The sequence below is a fragment of the Gymnogyps californianus genome, chromosome 5, assembly GCF_018139145.2.
Source record: "Gymnogyps californianus isolate 813 chromosome 5, ASM1813914v2, whole genome shotgun sequence".
In the NCBI taxonomy this organism is placed as follows: Eukaryota; Metazoa; Chordata; class Aves; order Accipitriformes; family Cathartidae; genus Gymnogyps; species Gymnogyps californianus.
Window position 1 is genome coordinate 2452843 of NC_059475.1, and position 19873 is coordinate 2472715.

Genomic DNA, 19873 nt, shown 5'->3' on the forward strand with positions numbered 1-19873 from the left:
ACAGTGCATGAAGCTTTTAGGGTGTCTCGGATGGAGGGTCTACAAAGGGAGCTAAAATCCAGAGAGATGCAGATGTGGAATGTCAGCCTTTTCATATCGTCTTTTTTTAGGATGCTTCTGTTTTGGGGTATTAACATCGAGATAACTAGGTTTTAGAAAGCAATCCCAGTGGAATGAAAACAGTGAAATTGTTAAGTGTTGCTGAAACTCTAAGAACCCTCTGCTGTTCCTGCGCTGGGTAACTGCAATACATGAACATGTAGAGGCAGCATTTTTATCAGTATGTGTGCTGCCAAGCAATGAACTAGATGTGAAAAAAGATGTGATCTGGAGTTGAGTGCATTTGCTCTATTCTTTCAAAATAAAAATTTAAAAAAATGCATGCCATATAAAAGCCTCCAGAATATTGTTGTGAGTATTCTGGTTAATTAACTGATTAACAAGTTGAAAAGCTATAATATTTTTGGTTTTGTTGAACTCTTCACTTCAGACTCACTTCTTACTAGGAGAAAGTCTGGTGTAGGCCCAATGCAAATTAAAGCCAAGGTGGCAATTCTATTCCCAGGACCAATTCTGGAAGTCGGAGCAGAGTAGCTGATTTGTCCAGGCTGTTTTAGCTTTTCTTATCCGCTCCCTGCCGTCTATACATCAGAATCTGCTCTCTGCAACCCGTCACTAACACTGTTCCAAAGAGAAACGCTGTGATAATAAGTAGTAACTTGGCTGTCCCATTCATTAGATATATTGTGACTTAATGATAACATTAATTGAATTGGCTGAATAAGTGCTCTTTGGGCGGGATGCCAGTGTTTCTGGGAGTCTGTGTAACAGACATGCTTCTGAGGAAGTGAATGAGATATGAATCTGTCTTACAGTAGGCACCGATTTGGTGTCTGTTCCTGTGGTTCCCATCATCTTACGGCTCTGAAGTGGTATGTATAAAAGTATACGGCTGCCTGTAGTTCGATGCTCATGAGCATTGGTTTGTTTTTTTTTTTTTTTTTGTCACAGCGATGACGACTGGAATTAGCACTTCGCAGATGGTATTCCCTGCCTTGGTGGCATGTTCACCACCAACCACACTTTTTCTTCTCATTTGCCTCCTGATCGCTGTACATTCCTGGCCTTGGCCCAGAGAGGTCAGCGGCTCTTTCCTCTACCTCTTTCTTTACCTTCTGCCTTCTTCAGGTCTCTGGCATAAGGGAAATCAGAAGGCAGAAAAGCTGTTTTTGTTGTCTTTCAGGGATTCCTAGCAGCAGGTTTGCTATTGTTCCTTTCCATTTACTAGTCCTATGTGTTGTTCCCGGTTCCTCCTCAGAACTTCTGTTAGGGAGTACCGCACCGCTTCGGATACGGGGCTCAGCCGGCTTGTGAGACTCCCACCGCATCAGTAATGGCAGGATAAACTACAATAGTTACTGTGTTGATATTGTCATCATTAAAGCTAAGGGCTAACTCCTTCTGATCCGTACTAATGCACAGTGTATGTATGTTACCAAAATCTGAGTTCTTTCATTATTTAATTATTATTTTTATTCAAGGACAGGTGTATATATAATAGGGGCCATTTCAATTATTTACTGCTTCAGTTGGTTAGATGTTCCTTCACCTTAACTAAAAACCTTATATAGAGGCAACAAGTGTGTGTGTATATGTAGCTGGAGAGACAAGGGCGGTCTTTTTCGGTATTCTGTTGTGTTCTGAACATGAGCATTTTTTTCCACACACACCACCCCCACACCCCCCCCGGGTTTTTTGGTTTGGTGGGGTTTTTTTGGTTTTTTTTTTTTTTCCCCCCTCCTCTGTCAAACTTTGAGCTTCGGCAAGCTGCTTCTAACTACTAACATATGTCTGGGGGTGGGGAAAGAGATGAAGGAAGGAATACTCCAAGGAGTACAGTAGCGTTTCTGCATTCAGTAAGTTAGTCATCAGCTCCTTCAGTTGTAACACAAAAAAATAAAATGAATGATCTGTAAAGGAGCTGTAAATCTGAGAGAGCAAACTTGCGCTGTTCGTATAGTGATCGCATAGCAGATTGTAACTGTAGTTTACCTAGTGTTTTCATTATGAGGATCTCAAAGCACTTCAGCACTTTGAAGTAGCAAGATGTTTATTGCCTCTACTTTACCAATGAAAACATGAAGAGCTAGACAAAGCTAGATCTTGAATTTTTTGGTTCACAACAGCCATTTACTGTTTTCACTGTGAGATGCTGTATGGAAGGAGTTTTGAAAATTCAGTGGGTAGTGATCAACTGGGAGATGAAACTGTGTCTGAGGTGGTGGTGAAGACCAAGATCTCTTGCTTCTTTGTTCTTTGAACCCCAGTATCGTCTTAACTTTTGTCTTCAAACTCCCGTCTGTCCACAGTCAGCACTTGCCTGCTCTAACCAGACAGGGGCTGTTCTCACTTGAACTTTTTGAAATCTCTCCATTGAACCTGCCCTGATGGTGATCTCAGTCAGCTATCAGAGTTTTTGCTTTAGTGCTTTGGCCCTTTACTGTACAAACCACGACCTGGGGGCCATCTCACCACCTCATTTTCCCACCTCTGCCTTTGAATGCTTGAGAATATTCTTTCTGTCTCCACCCCTCCCAAAACAAGTACTCTTTTTCTTTTCCTGTTTTAAATCTGACAGGCGTGTATTTACTTAACTCCTTAAGGAGTATGAAGTTGTGATTTAATTACTGTCTTCTGAGTATTTCTTGGGAAGGCAAGTAGCTGTAGAAAGAGCAGCACTAATAGTTGTCTTTTAAATCAAATTGCTTTATGGTATGTGTGCAGTCAGTATCTCCATTAATTTTTGGTCTCATCTTAGATTTGAGTTGCCCATAAAACCTCTATGACTATTGCTGGGACTGAGCCAAGAGAAACAATGGCTACAAGGAGTAGAAGCACATCTTCCACATAATTGTAATCACGTTTGAGGTCCACTTGTACTGCAGAATTTAGCTTTCTGCCTCTGTGCATTCCTTCATTGTTATCACCTGGGTTTCAGCACTGTGCAGGAGCTGTACTGGGCTGAGGCTTTGGTTCAAGTCTCATCTTGAACACATGCTCTGTCTTTTTTCCTTTTTTTTTTTCTTTGTGTTTGCTCAGACTAAAAACTCTGGTTACAAATCTCAGTGAACAAGTCCTTTGAGCTACGCCAATTGTTTCTGGAAGCTAATTATTGTGTGTTAGTAAATGAACCAGGTAGAAAGAATGTTAAATATATCAGACTTGCAGCAACAAGTCTCCTGTCAAAAGGAAAAATACTAACCTCTCCCTGACTGATGAGATATCAGCAGTTACAGCCACCAGCTGGTAGGAAGGTGAGAAACAGAGTAAACCAGGAACAGGAATAGAATTGTAAATATTGTACAATGAGCTGCTTCATGTAGAAAAAAGCTTCTGAAAAGCAGAGACCAAGACTGTTTCCCATACCACACGTGTGGTTGTGTGCTGCTGGTACTGTAAGGAAAGCCTCTTTTCTTTTATTTTTTTCCCCCTCGCCCCTTCCAGGCTTGGTAAATGCTGAAGTGGAACAGGAATTTGAATGCTGACTCAGAGGCATCAGCATGTGTTCTATCCTGGTTGGTTTGATTCCTGCTTTTCCAGCTATAGCAGGATTTCTACAAATGAAGTTTCAGGCTCTCAAATGCATCCACTTGCCCAGAGGGGAATAATGAAATCCAGAACGTAGCAATTCAAAACATTCCTGATTCCAAACCAATCCCCTGAGTCACTTAGTTGAAGGGACACAATTTAAGAGTGAGCTCAGTTCAAAACAAACCTGGAGTTCATTATCAATTTGGGCTGATTTAATCTCACAGCCCTTTTATTATTTCTTTCTGGGACTCTCCGAGGTGAAAGTTGTTGCGTCTTCCACTGTAGAGAGAAAGTGATGTGCAGCATAGCCTACTCGTATTTATCTGACAAACTCCAGGACTTTGCAGTCCAAAAAGGAAGCTCATGCTAGAAGTAGGGCATGGTCAAACAGTTTGCCACGAGTCAGTGAGCTCCTTGTGCCTCGCTGTATTTATCCATAAAATGGATACGATAAACTATGAAGTGCATATTTTGACATTAAATACACCCCCCCCTTTTTTTTTCCTCCATCTGTAACATGCCACATGAGGTGGTTGCTGTGTTAGGCAGATACTATGCCAAGGTAACAGATGCTGAGACAGTATCAGGTATCTATAAAGTTCTTTCCTCTCAAAGAGTCTGGCCTTGTAAGAGTATAGCCGATTGTGACTCGATCTCAGGTGTCAATGGCTGTACTGCATAATTAATTATAACTTTATATGGCAGAGAGAGAAACAGAGTAGTGCTGTCTGTTAATGGTAATAAATGGATCTGTTTACTAAGGATCTATGTCACAGTTCAATTTTTTTATCTTTCCACTGGTTTATCATTTCATCCAGACTTTTCCATTAATTAATTATGTGGTAATTAATCCTTGTTGCTGTTCATATATCTGTTCCATCTGAGTAAATTTGTCTTACCTAGGTGACTAAGAACAAAGGCATTTATGAACTCCTGTCTGTGCAGAAAGTGACCCCAACTAAACTATACTTTTAATCCTGTGGGTATTGGTCACTTCTGCTCCTGTGAAGTACATATGCCTCTGATTCACAATAATATGTCTTTACCTTTACACACATGCTGTAAATTTCTTTTCAGTGCATGCCTTGTACAGCCTGGCTGGGGTATTCTTAGTGTCAGCGAGAAGTGCGTGCTGTGGATGTGGCATGCCACCCGCCCTGCAGCTGGAGCGACGGCAGGGAGGTAGGGGTTACTCCCGCAGGTTCACCGGTAGTATAGACTCTGGAAGAAACAGGGGGCAAAGCTCTCATTCCTTCTGGCACGGGATGTCCTTCTCAGCTAGGAGTTTGTGCCAGATTCCCATGCATGTGGTTGCTGGTGAGATGCAGTCTGCTGGTATGGTGTGATTCTTGCACGTGAGCAGCAAGTGACAGACCTTGTTATGGGAGCTTTGTCCCTGAACTGTGGGCCTGTGGACTTGGAGGTTGGGAGCTATCGTGATGTTTGGATTAGATTGGCTGTTGAGAACGTGGCCTCTCTTTGCTAAGACCTCTCCCTCTGTGGACAGTGAATGTCTTCTAGATGCACTCCATGCTTTTCATGAATCGGGACAACAGCTAAAATACAAAACTGTTTCACTTACAGGCTGCAAAACTGTGCACGTTTTCCAGTTGTAACCTAAGGATGTCATTTAATCTTGAGACTCTCCAGCTGCACAGTAACCATGAAAGCTCAAGTGAGAGTTTTCTTTTCAGTACAGAGGGGAGGTGTATGTATTATTCATGATGCAAAATGTAATGCAGTAAGCAGGTATTTGTGTTTTCATTCAGGTCAGTTATTTGCCTCTCAAAAAACCTAGCAAATAATAGGTTGGGTTTTCCCCCCCTCTGCTGATTACACTTTATCCTCTTTCCTCATACCCTTCTTATCTAGTCTTAATTCTCTATAGAAATGCTTCACTGAACATGTCAGATGTTCAGTATTCTGGAGCTCTCTGCATGGGCTCAGACACTTTAAGCAGTTGCTTCAGAAGACCTATAAATTGATTTACCAATTATGAATAATCTTAAACTGTTCTGCTTTATCAAAAATAAAGACACAGGAATTGTGAAGAAAAGTTCTTTGTTAAAACTTGAGCATTAATCAAAAATTGCTTCTAAGGATATCTGAGTTTTGATTGTTTCTAGTGCAAATGCTGCATAGTCAAATTTTGATCTGATTTAAAACCCTGGCAAGCCTTTGATGTCAGTGAGGTTATGCAAGGCTGGTTTGCAAGCCTCTCACCATTTCCTCCCACGAATACAACCCAGACTCTCGGTCTCTTCAAGATGAGCAAATGGTTTACTGGGAAATTCACTTGGTTTCACCAAGGTTTTCCCAAGTTGTGATGTGTAAGTAAGGCAGAAATGAATATAGGCCATCAAAAGCAAGTCCGATGTAGTAACCTGACAGTGGGTGGCTTAGGAGTGTAGCGCTGGCTGAATGCCCAATGCATGAAAGATGGGTATGTGTATGTATACTTTTGTTTCCCTGTTTAACAGTAAGATAGGGGGATTCTCCCAGTGTTGAGAGGAAAGAAAAGTGGATGCTGAACTTACCCTTATTTTGTCTGGCCAGTGACAATTACCAAACTGCATTGCACGTTATTACTGTTGTTTCTTTAAGGTAAGAGATCTGGAGGCTGCTAAAGCTTTAATAAGCATGTCTGCAGATAATGGCATGTACTGCACAGCTCAACCATTGCCTGTGCTTTTTTGCAAAGCCTTTCATCTGCCAGAATAGTGTCTGAGTCGTAGTCTCTTTTTGCTCATACTGATGTTGGTACGTAAGTTGCGTAAATCAGTGGCGTTGCAGCATCCTGGTGTACACAAGGTACACAAGGGAGAAACAGGTCTTTTATTTTGTTACATGAGAGTCTTCTCTTCTCAGCACTGCCGCCTGGGTAGTTCAGTTGTTGCAGTGGGCTGTCTTCAATGTGGCGATTCAGTGCAATTAATAGGGCTACTTAAATATGTCCATGGCTCCATTTGGGATAGTTTGGCAGAATGTTTAATAGTCCAGCGTGCTCTGTTGTTACAGTGGAGAAGGGACCGTCGGTAGTTTAACTACATATGGCAGCAGCTGTTTAAAAGATGAGCTGTCATGCACTGTAAGCAGGACGAGCCCATCATAAGCTTTCTACCAAATCCAAAGCTCACCTCTGGGCACTGTTTCTATATAGAAAGACCCACAGTGCAAGACACTGCATTTTCCGTCCGAAAGCTTTCAGTCTGCGATGAGCTCTGACTAGCAGCTATGACAACCATGGAAGAAGAAATAAGTAAAAAAGGTGGATGGAGATGGCCTAAGGAGAGGAGAAGAGGGACTGCATGCACAGAGAAGTGGAATGACGGCTGCTCAGTTTGGCAGAACAACTCAGCAAACTGTTGTCAGTAGATATTGGTCCTGCCTGACTGTGCCCCTGGCAGGTGTATATCCCTTGACTTGTCAGTGTGTATTGGGTTTGCGTGGCAAGGTTTTGGTAGTGGGGGGGGCTATAGGGGTGGCTTCTGTGAGAAGCTGCTAGAAGCTTCCCCTGTGTCCGATAAAGTCAATGCCAGCCGGCTCCAAGTTGGACCTGCTGCTGGCCAAGGCCGAGCCCATCAGCAACAGTGGTAGCGCCTCTGGGATAACATAGTTAAGAAAGTGAAAAGAAGTTACAGGGGAGTAGCAGTTGCAGCCAGAGAGAGTGGAGTGAGAAGATGTGAGAAGAACAACTCTGCAGACACCGAGGTCAGTGAAGAAGGAGGGGGAGGAGGTGCTCCAGGCACCGGAGCAGAGATTCCCCTGCAGCCCGTGGGGAAGACCATGGTGAGGCAGGCTGTCCCCCTGCAGCCCATGGAGGTCCACGGGAGAGCAGATATCCACCTGCAGCCCGTGGAGGAACCCACGCTGGAGCAGGGGATGCCCGAAGGAGGCTGTGACCCTGTGGGAAGCCCGCGCTGGAGCAGGCTCTGGCAGGAGCTGTGGCCCCGTGGAGAGAGGAGCCCAGGCTGGAGCAGGTTTGCTGGCAGGGCTTGTGACCCCGCGGGGGACCCACGCTGGAGCAGTCTGTTCCTGAAGGACTGCACCCCGTGAAAGGGACCCACGCTGGAGCAGTTCGTGAAGAACTGCAGTCCGTGGGAAGGACTCACGTTGGAGAAGTTCATGGAGGACTGTCTCCTGTGGGAGGGACCCCACGCTGGAGCAGGGGAAGAGTGTGAGGAGTCCTCCCCCTGAGGAGGAAGGAGCGGCAGAAACAACGTGTGATGAACTGACTGAAACCCCCATTCCCCATCCCCCTGCGCTGCTTGGAGAGGGGAGGAGGTAGAGAAAATCGGGAGTAAAGTTAAGCCTGGGAAGAAGGGAGGGCTGGGGGAAGGTGTTTTAAGATTTGGTTTTATTTCTCATTATCCTGCTCTGATTTGACTAGTGATAAATTAAACTAATTTTTCCCCAAGTCGAGTCTGTTTTGCCCGTGACAGTAATTGGTGAGGGATCTCCCTGTCCTTATCTCGACCCACGAGCCTTTCGTTTATTTTCTCTCCCCTGTCCAGTTGAGGAGAGGGAGTTGATAGAGAGCGGCTTTGGTGGGCACCTGGCATCCAGCCCAGGGTCAACCCACCACACAGTGCTGGTACTGCCGAAGCGCGGTCAGGACCACGAATCCAACTCCAGCTTGTGCCACAGCCTCTCACAGGGAAAGGTAGGACTGCTGTAAAGAGCATAACAATTTGGGATTTGTTTGCTTTTGTAGCTTCTGGACATGGCCTTTCCTGTAGGTCACCCATGACTCTTGAATGTTCAAATAAGAGAGCCTGAGGCCCCAGGGGGCTGCTGATCACACTAGCCTTATAGTAGAGGCTAACAGTGGTAGAGTGTGTATGTGGTTTTGCTTGTAAAAAGAAGTGGAGCATGTTTTTAAGGAGCATATTTCCTTTCTGCCTCCCCTCAGTGCGTACAGATGTTATTTCAGAGAAAACTGTGCAACTACACTGGTTTGTAGAAATCGTAGACTATGCTGTTTCCTAAAACCCACTTCTCGGTCTCATGCATCTGTGCATGTATACACTCTTGTAACTCAGAAGGGCTGTTCTTATAGGTTCCACAATGAGATTTATTTTCTGGGACTTACTGGAAACATTATCAGAGAAAACTCATAGCTAGTGGCCCAGCTACGTTGTGTTTTTCTGTCTGTTTTTTATTATGCTTGTGGTTTTCCCTAGATTTGCTTCAGCTGTGATTTATTTTAATCTTCTGCTCTGGCATTTACTGTTTAAGCTTACGTATTCCTTGCATTTTGTTGAGTGTCACTTATTTTCTCTTCTCTGAGTTGTAGGATTATTTTGAGGTGAAATCCAGGCCTTTGTCTTTCTCCTGAATATATGGCACCGGTTGTCCAGATCTCGGTCAGAGCCAGATTCCAAGTCAGCTCGGCATCTCCTGCTTGACTTGGAGTTTTTGCTGCCTTTTTCTGTTACCGTTACTTTTCTGAACCTGAAAAAGTACCAAAACCAGGGTCTTCTGGCTTTGAACAATGTTTCATATAGTGATCACACACTGATTTTTAGCATTTAATGATTGAAAGCTAAAGAGAAATTAGGAGAGAGAATGCCTTTTGAGGCTGTTGAAAGGATTAGCCAGGATAAAGGCTGAAAACATCAAATACTTCGGGCTAAAGCTGCCCCATAAATGCCAAACGGCACAAGTGATGTATCTGTCTTAATTCTCACATATCAGTGCTGTATCTGAATGTCCACAGTGAAATCTGTAAGCTCTGCAGGTTGCACGCAGGAGTGTGACTTTTACAGGTTTCAGCTGAAAGGACGACCTGCACTGAGCAGGGTGGAAATGGCTCGAGCTTCCAAAGAAGAGCAAAGGGCTGAGTCAGTTGTGCTAACAAAAAATGCTGCTTTTCCAGGGAGCTGGAAGTCCTACTCTGAAGGTGACTTTTACACAGAAAATATTAAGACAAATCCTCAGTCTTGTCTTCTCCAGGGACTTTTGTATGTTTGTTTGGTGAAAAATAGCTAGAAAACTGGTAATTTTAGTTAGAGTATTTGGGGGTTTACTTAATGTAGTAAATAACAATTTGTTGGCGTTCAAAGGCATCTGAAAAGATCTTTAAATCTTTATTTAATTCATTATGTACAAGTTCTGGGGCAAGTTTTCAGCAGAGAGATTGTGGGGTGAAGTAGGAGCCAAAATTTTCTCTGTAGACTTGAGGTGGTTCTGTTCTTGGAGATAAATAAAATGTGGCCGTTACGGAGCCCAGGATGTCTTTCATTTTTTGCTATTCAATGTGTCTGTTAGGGGCTTCCATTTTGTCAGTACTGTGGGCTTTTTCTAGCTCTCAATCTGTGAGCTCAGTGCTGTTGCCTACAAGACCTGTAGTCCAACACTGTGTGTATTGTTTGGGCAGGAACTTCTCATTTGATTACCATATGATTCACAGTCTTGCTGTGATACCAGCTTATGTCATATGTGTCCTGCTCCCACGCCCACAGAGCTCACATAAATCCTCTACTTTGCTTATATTTATTTTGTTTCTTTTGTAGTAAAAAGGATGGCTGGAAACCTAAGTTGTGGAAAGCAAGTGTGGTCAACTTATAACAAGGTTTTCCTTCCTCTCTCCCTCCGTGTGTGTATACATGAAGAGCACAGCCTTGTCTTTCCTTCCTAAGCCGGGATCCAGTTACGCTATATCCCTACTCTGTTCCCTCTCTTTCTCAACTACTAACACAAAGCTAGTTATTAATACAAGCCTCGTGTGTGTTCTGTACCTTCCTGCAGTCTCCTCTACAAAACTCGTGCAAAAGAGTTTTGCCAGCACTTCAAAAGCAACCACGCTGGTGCTGCCGTGCTAAGCAGGCTGATGTTATGTTAGTGACTGAGTGTGACTGTTTGTTTAAACAGCCCGTGCTACTCTTGTGTCCAAGCTTAATGGTTTTATCCTCAGTCATTCCTGTGCAGCAGGGAAGGATAGCGTCTCACAGAAATTAAACATTAAGGTTGTTTCCCATGGCCTCTTATCTTGGGACTTGAGCTTGTGCGTATTGCCTGCTTGTCGGATAGGATCCTGCTTCTTATCTTCAGGGAGCCACCTGGCAGTCAGTTAGGGCAAATTTGAACTGACACTGTAGCCCTGGGGATGGTATTGGTGCAACTGGCACAAGTCACCTGGCCAGGGACTGTGAGGCAGTTACTGGAGGAGCTCTGGATATGGCCAGTGTCACTTGTCGAAGGTCCAAGGGGAGACTAACCTCTGTGTCCGATTACTGTTTTTCACCTGAGTGTCAAATGTAAAGAAACCAACCCAAGCCCTCGGTGAACAGCAGGACGCCGCACCAGTAGGGAGCAGCGTGGCCAGCATGGGCTATAGTCTGCCTCGTCAACCGGAGAGCTGGCACCCATAAGGAGATCCAGATTTAGACTTCAGGGTAGGGCTCAAATACAAATATACTGGTGGCCCAATGTGAATTCCCATTGAAATTTTATGGTTTTGTTATTTCAAGTGAAACTCTGTGTAATCATTTAAACCATTTTATTGTTTGCAAGGCTCTGTCCCTAAGCAGAAGTGCAGAGAAGCTAAGTATTAGGCAGAAAAATGTGACTGGTAAACCACAAATCCTGGGAAAAGAATTTAGAGTGTGAATAACCCTTTCCCTCCCCTTCCCATGAGGCTTCAGTTTGATGCAGTCTAATGAGCAAAATACAGCAAGTGCTTTTTTGGTAGGAGGGTTTTTTCCTCAATTCTTTGTTGGCCGTAATACTTTATTTTAGCCCTTTAATTTGGTATTACCAAACACAGTCCCTGGTAGGCTTTTGTTGCCTTAAGAAACTTGAAGGGAACCGCTCTCACCCTGGGGTTCATTTTTCAGAAGACGTAGAGAGATCACCAAGAAACCATTTCGCTTCTAGTTTCTGCATTAATAGTTCTGAACCATACAAGCCTGTACAGTTTAGTTGGCGAAAGACTGTATGAGAACATAATTTGGATTTCCTTGGCCAGTATGAAGCAGAAGATACTCCAGTGAAGCTGATATAAAATTGCTTTGAGTTGAGAGTGGTATCAAGTGGAATATAGTGCTGTGACACTTGCATTGCTTATGTCTGGCATCTTGGGTAAGTGGCAGGTTAAAAGCAAAGCCTCCAAAATAAAGCATCAGGAAAAAGAGATTGGCATTCCATGTGCCAGACAGAGGAAGTTTGACATCTCTTCTCTTAAATGTTTGCTATGACAGAGAAACCAGTAATGTGTGAAGCTGCAGGAAGTCAGAGTTACAGTTTTGTAAATAGCTCTGATTTTTTCATAATTTCACATAGAATTGACCTCTTTCTGCTACAGTATGGCAAATGATTTTTAAAATATCATTATTATTTTGGAGCGCTGTGAATGTAGAAATGATAGCAAGGGCTGCCTCCCTGCCACTCTGCAGCCCTTGCTTCCACTGGTATGAGCTACAGCTAGTACCTTGGGTCTTCTGTTTTGTTCTTGGTTGGCTGGTTGTGGTTTTTTTTTTTTTTTTTTTAAACAGATAGCTGTCCAGACTTTATACGTGGCAGGATAAGCTGGTTGCAATGATAGGCTGTAAAACAAACTAATAATAAAAAAAAGTTATTTCAGGCTAGTTTATGTGGTGTGATTTATGGGCGTTCCAAAATCACTCTACTTCCATAGTGCAGGATCAGACAGATGATGTTGAATAATAAAATGAACAAGGAATGTTTATTTAAAAAAAAAAAACCAAACCCAAAAAACAAACCCGTGCAGCAGCAGTTGCATTCTAGTTGGTCGGGAGAATGTATGAATGTTGAAAAGAGATTAAAGAGGCATTAGGGTGAGCCAAGATGTTACGCTTTTAAAAAGAGCAGGGAGGGGAGATTTATCCATTTCACAGTCTGGCTGTGAGCCTGCCAACCCTTAGTCATGGCCTTGTGAAAGGGAGCAGAGAAGCTGAACTGACCATTTACTTGCCTTTTATTTTTGGAAGGAGCTGGTTTGGAATAAATAAAAAAAAAAAAATCAGTCTCTTTTACATGCCGAAATAAGCCATTTTTCTTTGCCTATTATTTGAGAAGGGACAGCTCTGCCTGTCACAAACTTGGATGCAATTCAGACTTGCTGTGCAAGGGGATGGAGCGGCAGGTCCCAACAGGGGTGATGTCATTAACGTCACATGAAGCTGAAGTTGCTCAGAACCAGGCAGGGAATGTGGAAAGCTGCAAGGAAAGAAATAACTTTCATTTAAAGGTGACAACTTAAGTCACGAACAAAGTAATGTAGAGAATGGAAGTGCAATTTCAGTATGGATTGGTTCCATGCAAGAGGTGACGGTGGAGCACGTGAGCGTAGCTCAGGAGTCTGAATAGCTCTTGATACAGTCCAGTCAAGCGGCGGTGGGGAAAGGCCTTTTCATCCGCCAAGTTGTTAAATGGATCACATGCTTCTGCTAGAAGTCATGCGGATTCATTACTCATTGCAGAATTATGGTGAACTGTCCTCTCTGGAGCCTCTGCTCTCCGAGCACCCACAGGAACCTGTTCTGCTGTGGGACACGCTCTGACTCTGACTTCATCCACCTGTGCCCTTCTTCCAGGGTACTCATTTCCTTCTCCCTGTTTTGCCTGGCTCATCTGGTGTTTGAAACCAGTATAAATATGAAACAGAAAAAGTCTTCGGTCAGAGAGAAGCTGTGCTGCAGAAATGAGCCTTACACATAAAGAATATATTCTCCCATATTGAAAATGCAAATATGTAATAAAAATGCCCATATTATTCCCCAGTTCCTAGGTGTGGAAAAGGAAGCATGGAGTAAAATGTCCCAAAGACCCTGAACAAAAGACCAAACTGGGGATATAATCCGAGAAGTGTAATGCCCTGTTTTTGTGTCTGGAACAAGATCCTTCTGTAGTCTACCTCGTGACGGACCAAGCCTTGCGCTCATCTCTTGCTGCAAGACTCGAAGTTTCAAACAAAGTGAAGCTTTGTAAAAGCACAAAGTGAAGATGGCTGGTGAAGCCGTGTGTCTTTTAGTTTAACCACAACAGATTGATTTATTATTTTATTATTTTTTTCCCCTCTCTAGCCAGACACTGGCAATAAAGGGAATTTCCTATATGTGTAACTGGTGATGTTATAAGTCATTTGCCTGCTCCCACTGGCATGCCTGGGCTTGCCTTTCATCTCCATTCAGTCTCTTAAAGGCTCAGGAGAGCGCAAATAGATTTTAGCCTTATCTCATAACTTGTTGTAAAACAGCTTCTTTGCTGAATAATTGGTTTTGAAAATGTTTTCTATGAATATAAAAAGATTGCATTTTCATCAGGACACAGATGTTGCCACAAATGTAGAGGCAGTGCTCAGCCCATGTGCTTACATGGTGGATCTGGACAGAACACTTTTGGGCTGTTCCCTTGCTCTGCCTTGTGGTCTGCATAGGTTGAGAAATTAGGGTTTTAACTCTGAATACCAGAAATCTGTAATTGCAGCAACACCTACCTTGCCATAGACAATAAATTGCTTGTTTTTCCGGTTAATACTTGTATTGAAAAAGCTGCTAACTTTGTCATGACTGTATCTGTTTGCTGAGGGTTGTCTTGCTGTTTGGGGGTTTTTTTTTTTTGTCCCCAAGAGTACTTTGGAGGAAAAACAGAATTATGAAGGAGCCTTGCTTTGAGGCTGATACATAGTATTATGTTTTTTATTTAGCATTATGTTTTATATAAAGCGGCAAACTAACGCTTGGCCTTTCATCTCAGTGGATCATGAATTTAGTGTTCACAACGATAGGATCTTGTCCCTGTGAAGACTGAGAGCTTTTGTCTGCCGTACCGCTTCCTTCCTCTGCATCTCGGAGCATTTTCCAAGCATCTCTGAGGCATCGTAAGTGGGAAGCAGTGTTGTTAACTGTTTAACAGATGAGAAAACTGAGGGAAATGCCTTAGTCACATGATTTAGTGGCAGACTGGAATAAACGCGGTATTTCTGCTGCTGGGTCCCATGAGCTATGTACTAAACCTGCTGTTGCCTTTACAGCCTACTAAGTCTTTTCCCACTATAACCTCTGTTTCAGCAGTCTTATGGCTTATAATGCTGCCTCAAAATAGTTTTCCTTTTCTTCTGAGAATAGAGAAGTTTTTCTTCAAAATACCTACCCTCCCCCAGATTTTTATTTTTAATCATCCCCTGCTGAAACACTCCACATCAATCTGATCTCAGCTTGTCCTTCCAGCAGGAGAGAGGGGTTTGCCTAGGCCCCATCCAGAGCAGGGAATGTCAGCGCCTCTCTGGGTTATTTAAGATACATCCACAACGTAATAAATCTGATGTTGTCATTCTAATGGTACAATAACTTGGAAATGAAAGAAGTCAGCTGGGGGAATATGTGTGCACTGGAAAAATCATCCAGAATACTGTGCCGGAACAGGGGTTTGGATATTGTTGTGGAAAAATCTTGGAAGCCGTTAGTCTGGTGCACAGAAGCAATGAAGCAAAACAGTGATGCTTGTTTAACGAAGGGAGAGAATATGAGAGGTGGCAGACTTAATGCGTCTGTTCCTTCTAGACTCTTTTTCGTTCTTTTTTTGTAATGGTGCAGGTCTTGTTGGCACTATCCCTTAGGAGAAAGTGAACGTAAAGAAAGTAAGCCAGAGGGTAACCAAAACAATACTGAAGTAGACTCTAGCATTGAAATGATTTATTTTTTTGTTGTACCTCCCAGCTGAAGACACTGAATAAACTATATCCATGTGGAAATGCCTTGAGCTTTTAGGCTGTCAACCAGGGACCACGTAGTGTGTTGCATAAAACTGCTCAGTGGAGATGCATTTCACCTGGAGACTGCACCAGGTGCCCTGTGTTCACCAGTAACTGTGCAAACAGAAAAAGAATTATTGATAACCCCTTCTGTTCTGCCACCCTTTTCCCTGGAGCGTGTCTGACTTCCAGAGCACTGTGTTTCCTGCTCCACCACAGTCCTGGGGAACGATGCTGGGCAAGGGCTTTGATGCCCCTGCCTCCATTTCTCCTGATGAAAAACAAAGATAGTGATATCGATCTTGCCTTTGTACAGGAGCTGGGGTAGCTGAAGAAAGGGGGGTTATATAGGTATTGTTTAAACCTTAAAACTGCTTTAAAAGGGCTAAGTTGATTCAAATACATAAATTGGTGTTCCTGCAAAGAGTGGTTTATGTCTATTCATTACATCCCAGAAGAAGGGGTAGGAGGAATTCTTGGTTTGTTTTTTCAGTCTATTAGATGAGAAGAGATTCAGAGAGACCTCTTCCTTCCTACCTAAGAAATGCAGAGTTGGAAGCGGTTCCTAAAGGTCCCAGTTAGACCTGAACCTCAGAACTTTAACCACGTTTGAAAAAGGAATTGACAATGATGTCTTTGATGAAGCCTAGTTCTGCACCAAATTTTGACAAATATACTCTATCTGTATAGTGGGCCCACATGCTCTGTCACAGCCTTTCACAATAGTTTGAGATCCAGTCCTCAGGTTTCAGGCAGTGTACAGGTGTAGGTAAAAAAAACCAAAACATTTTCCTTCTCGGTGCTTGGTGGGGAGAAGAGAAATACTACTATATCTAAAGTGCACTTCCATTCATTATAAAATACAAAAAGTAAAATTGGGAATAAAACCTGATGCAACAAATGCACTGAACTTTTATTTGTGGAGAAGACATTTGGCAGCAGAAATCAAAAAGACAACATAGCCTCCTTGAGACAGATGACCTCTGTTTGCCCTGTAAAATTTCCTGCATTCTGGTTTTCATTAGCTATTTGCTTATGAGATTTATATACTGTATAGATAAAAAATATATAAAATAGGAACTATGGTATGATTTAGACCTAACATGGACCTTAGGGATGATGTGATCAAGCTTGTAAGAGCTGGACTCTTTGTGGTTTGATGCAACATGGTTCTTACTCAGGTTGATGCATGAGATCCCTTAACTGAAATCAGTGAAGGCACAACAGGTTCTGTAATTATGGCTGAAATGCTCTATTGCGCATACTTAGGAGTTGTATTTTTCCGTCTGGGGATGCCCTTCGTATTGATGGAGGTATCTGATAGAGAGGAAACTTGCTGATAACTTGGAGGGAGCCTCTTCATCCTGGGCAGGTATTTGATGATTTAATGAAAACTTTAGCTCAGATACTAAATGCTTTTGGTTCAGTGTTGTATCCTGGAACTTCCCCCAGCCCAAAAGGATTAAGAGATTATATTTTTTTTTCCTAGAATGTTAGCTCTGGTGGGAGATTAGCGGGAGATTACTGGAGCTGTTTAAGAGGATTCACTGTTGTAAGAACTGAATATTCAGAAGCTGAACCTCATTTCAGGTCTTCTTTCATCAGAACACTTCAGTGTGTATGGGGCGGGGAGAGATGGAGAAGGTAGAAAAAGTCTTTCAAAAAAATCCCTTTTACATTTGCCTAAAGATCTTCTTTGTGAAGAGGTAATATTGCCAAATAGAATTTATGTATAGACAGAAATCTTAAAGGAAAAAATCTTGCACAGAGGGTGTCAACAAGTTTCATGGAAACCTGTGTTCCCATGTCCTGACGTTTGCACTATACTAGGGAACAGCAGCTGCATGTGTGTGAGCAGAGAGTGTCCTGCCTCCTTTTCCTCAATTGCAGAAGTTTTTTCTTTTTCTGTAATGTAACAGTAATGTTTGTACTTCTGCAGCACTTACCCAGAATTGCAACACATTTTAAGATGACCAATTGGTCAACGCATCTGTGTGAGTAATGTCAAGGATACTCAAAGATCACATTTTTCCCTAACTGCCCTCTAACAGCAGCCTTCAGGGCTGAATATGGCAGCTGTTAAAAAGCGCACAGCAGCAACTTTACACAACAGTTTAGGCCGGGAAATGAAGAAAATTTTAAATTACACATGCCACAAGTGAGTTGAAGCAGTTGGAAAGATGCTGTTCACGTTAAACTGTATCAGGATGTTTCATTAAAATTTCAGCGTTCAGAAAACAAGTGACGTGAGCTTGAGCAGTTGTACCTCTGAGAATGTGGTATGCAAAGTCACCACATTAGTAAATAAATTAATCGTTCAAAGTTGGGAAAAAGCAGCCTGTGGGTTATGTCCAATTCTGTAGCATTTGTCTCCTCAGCAGGCATAGCCAGACTGAGTCATAAGCATGAAAGCTCACTTGTGAATCCTATGTCTGCACAGTTACATGAAAGTTTTGACTTTCGTTTGAAAATGGTGGTACAAGAATAAGCTTCAGATTGTGTCCTCAGTGACTGAAACACTATAGGAACATCTGCCTAGCTGAAAAGAGTCTGAAATGATTGCGCTCTCCTAAGCTTTTTAGGCCAACGCTAAGACCCTCAGAGCATCGTCAACACACTTTGGTAGTGGTGTTGGACTACACATGGCAGCCAAGCCTCCTGTCTTGTCAGTCGATGCGCTGGCTGGCCCAGCACAAGTACTGTGGCAATGAGCATAGACTCTTCCATGCCTCCCAACTCTCTGTGACCATTTTTGTGGGGAAGGAGAGAGGAGGAATCCTGAGCAGGCCAGGGTTTTAATGAGCTGTGGCACTGGGCAGTGCTTTGGACTTGCCAAATGCACTAGTCCAGCCCGGACTTCTCAGCATTCCCCGGATCAGTTCATAAGAACAGCCGAATGTTTTGTATGTCTGTGGAATAGTAGTTTTCCTTTCTTAATTGGTAGGACAGCATTGCTGTGTGTGGGCAGCTACTGGTTTTTGTTTTCCTTTCACCCCAGCAGTGGCTTCCTTTTTCCAGGAAGCACTGCCTATGAACTACCTTGTTTAATGTATAAGAAAGTTCTTTTAGATACTTCAAGATAAAAGGCATCCATAACACTGCTTCAGAATTAATGATGTCATGCCAGCTCCATCAGAGAGTTTATGAGTCTTGGCTTCTTAGACTCTCATAAAATAGGTAATTTATCAGTTGTGCTAAATGAGAGAAATCGCCCTCCAGCTGAAGTCGGGAACATGCATGCTTTGATTGCTTTGGTAGACGAAGAGAACATTATTAGACGAGCTGTCATATTGTAATTAGATCAGTGCTGTATTTTATTTTGGAGTGAAATTGTCTAAATATTGAATAACTGTTCTCTAATTATGATCTTTAAAATACTTAAGCATCAACTGACCTCTTTGCATGTGTTGTGTTTTCCTTTTTTAAACACAGCACCACACAGAATTCCTTGGCACGCTGGCACTATACTTAAGTCTAACTCGTCATCAGCACCAATGGCTCTATGGCTTTTGGATTGGAGCTATCTTGCATTCATCCATCTTTTAAGCATGAACCAAGAATGCTCACATCTGAGAATGTCAAAATTCTGAAGTCTTAGTAAGAGATGCTCACTGTCCTAAGAATCTTAAGATGTTTTAAAAACAAACACCACTTCCCCACTAAAAAAAAAAAAAAGCCCAAACAACCAAAAATCCAACCAACCAACCAAAAACCAATCTGAGGAGTAACGAGAAGAAATGTCTTTATTTCTGGTTACAGGTAGTAAGTTTAGAGGCAGAGAAGCGGACTTGCCCATGGTCCCTAGCAGAGCTAGGGAGAGAACCCAGACCTCCTGCAAAACCATTTCTCCCTGCCTGTTGTACCAAGCAACTTGCTAATTTGAGAGTAATCTTGTTCCAGTTCTCAGGCTGTCTAGGCTGATGTAATATTTTGGCTGCAATCAGGTGGATCGTAATAAATTTTCTGGAACCATTTCCAGTTCTCTGTTTCTTTTCTTATAAACAACTTCTTGCACTTGGCAAATTCAGTTTGTCTCAAAATGCCAAAACTACGGGTAAGTTTTCTACTAACTTCTAAAAGTAAGTCTTTTACTATTTTCTCTAAAAGCAGAAGAGATAAATTTAAGGGATCCTACTTAATTTTATGATTTTCAGTATTTCAGCAGTTATTTCAGTATTCAGCTATTATTTCTACGAGACGTGGTGGCAATGTAAGGGTGTGATTTTTGTGGCAGCTTAAGACAAACTAAATTGGGGTTGCTGCAGTCTCACCCATGCCCTTTTGCCCCCAAACATGTTCCCACTGCCCCTTTTATGCCTGCACTTGCATTTATGTGTTTATACAGTGCTTGTGCTGAGGCAAGGAATTGATGTGACCAAAGCTAAGCCTACTGAGAGAGAGGGGATAACCAAAAAAACCAGACACACACATTCCTCTGTTTCCTGAAACATCTTATGATACAACTGCACAAATTCCAATTTGACAAAAGCAGAGGCCAGGAACACAAAGCTCGGGGTCAAAGCAGAGAGGCAGGAGCACGGCTGCTCTAATATTGGAGGTAGTTCA

At 42.7% G+C, this 19873-nt stretch overlaps 1 protein-coding gene across 3 annotated transcripts in view; it reads left to right on the forward strand.

Moving 5' to 3' along the window:
* ABTB2 (ankyrin repeat and BTB domain containing 2) overlaps positions 1-19873 on the forward strand; it is a 135952-nt gene that overhangs the window by 51187 nt on the left and 64892 nt on the right. Inside the window, exons 3-4 of one of the 3 annotated variants that reach the window (XM_050897756.1) lie at positions 15180-15205; positions 18781-18788. The exons of the other annotated variants lie outside the window; for them this stretch is intronic. Of the exons in view, the coding sequence (XP_050753713.1) occupies positions 15180-15205; positions 18781-18788 (34 nt within the window). The remainder of the gene's footprint in view (positions 1-15179; positions 15206-18780; positions 18789-19873) is intronic. 3 annotated transcript variants of the gene reach the window in all.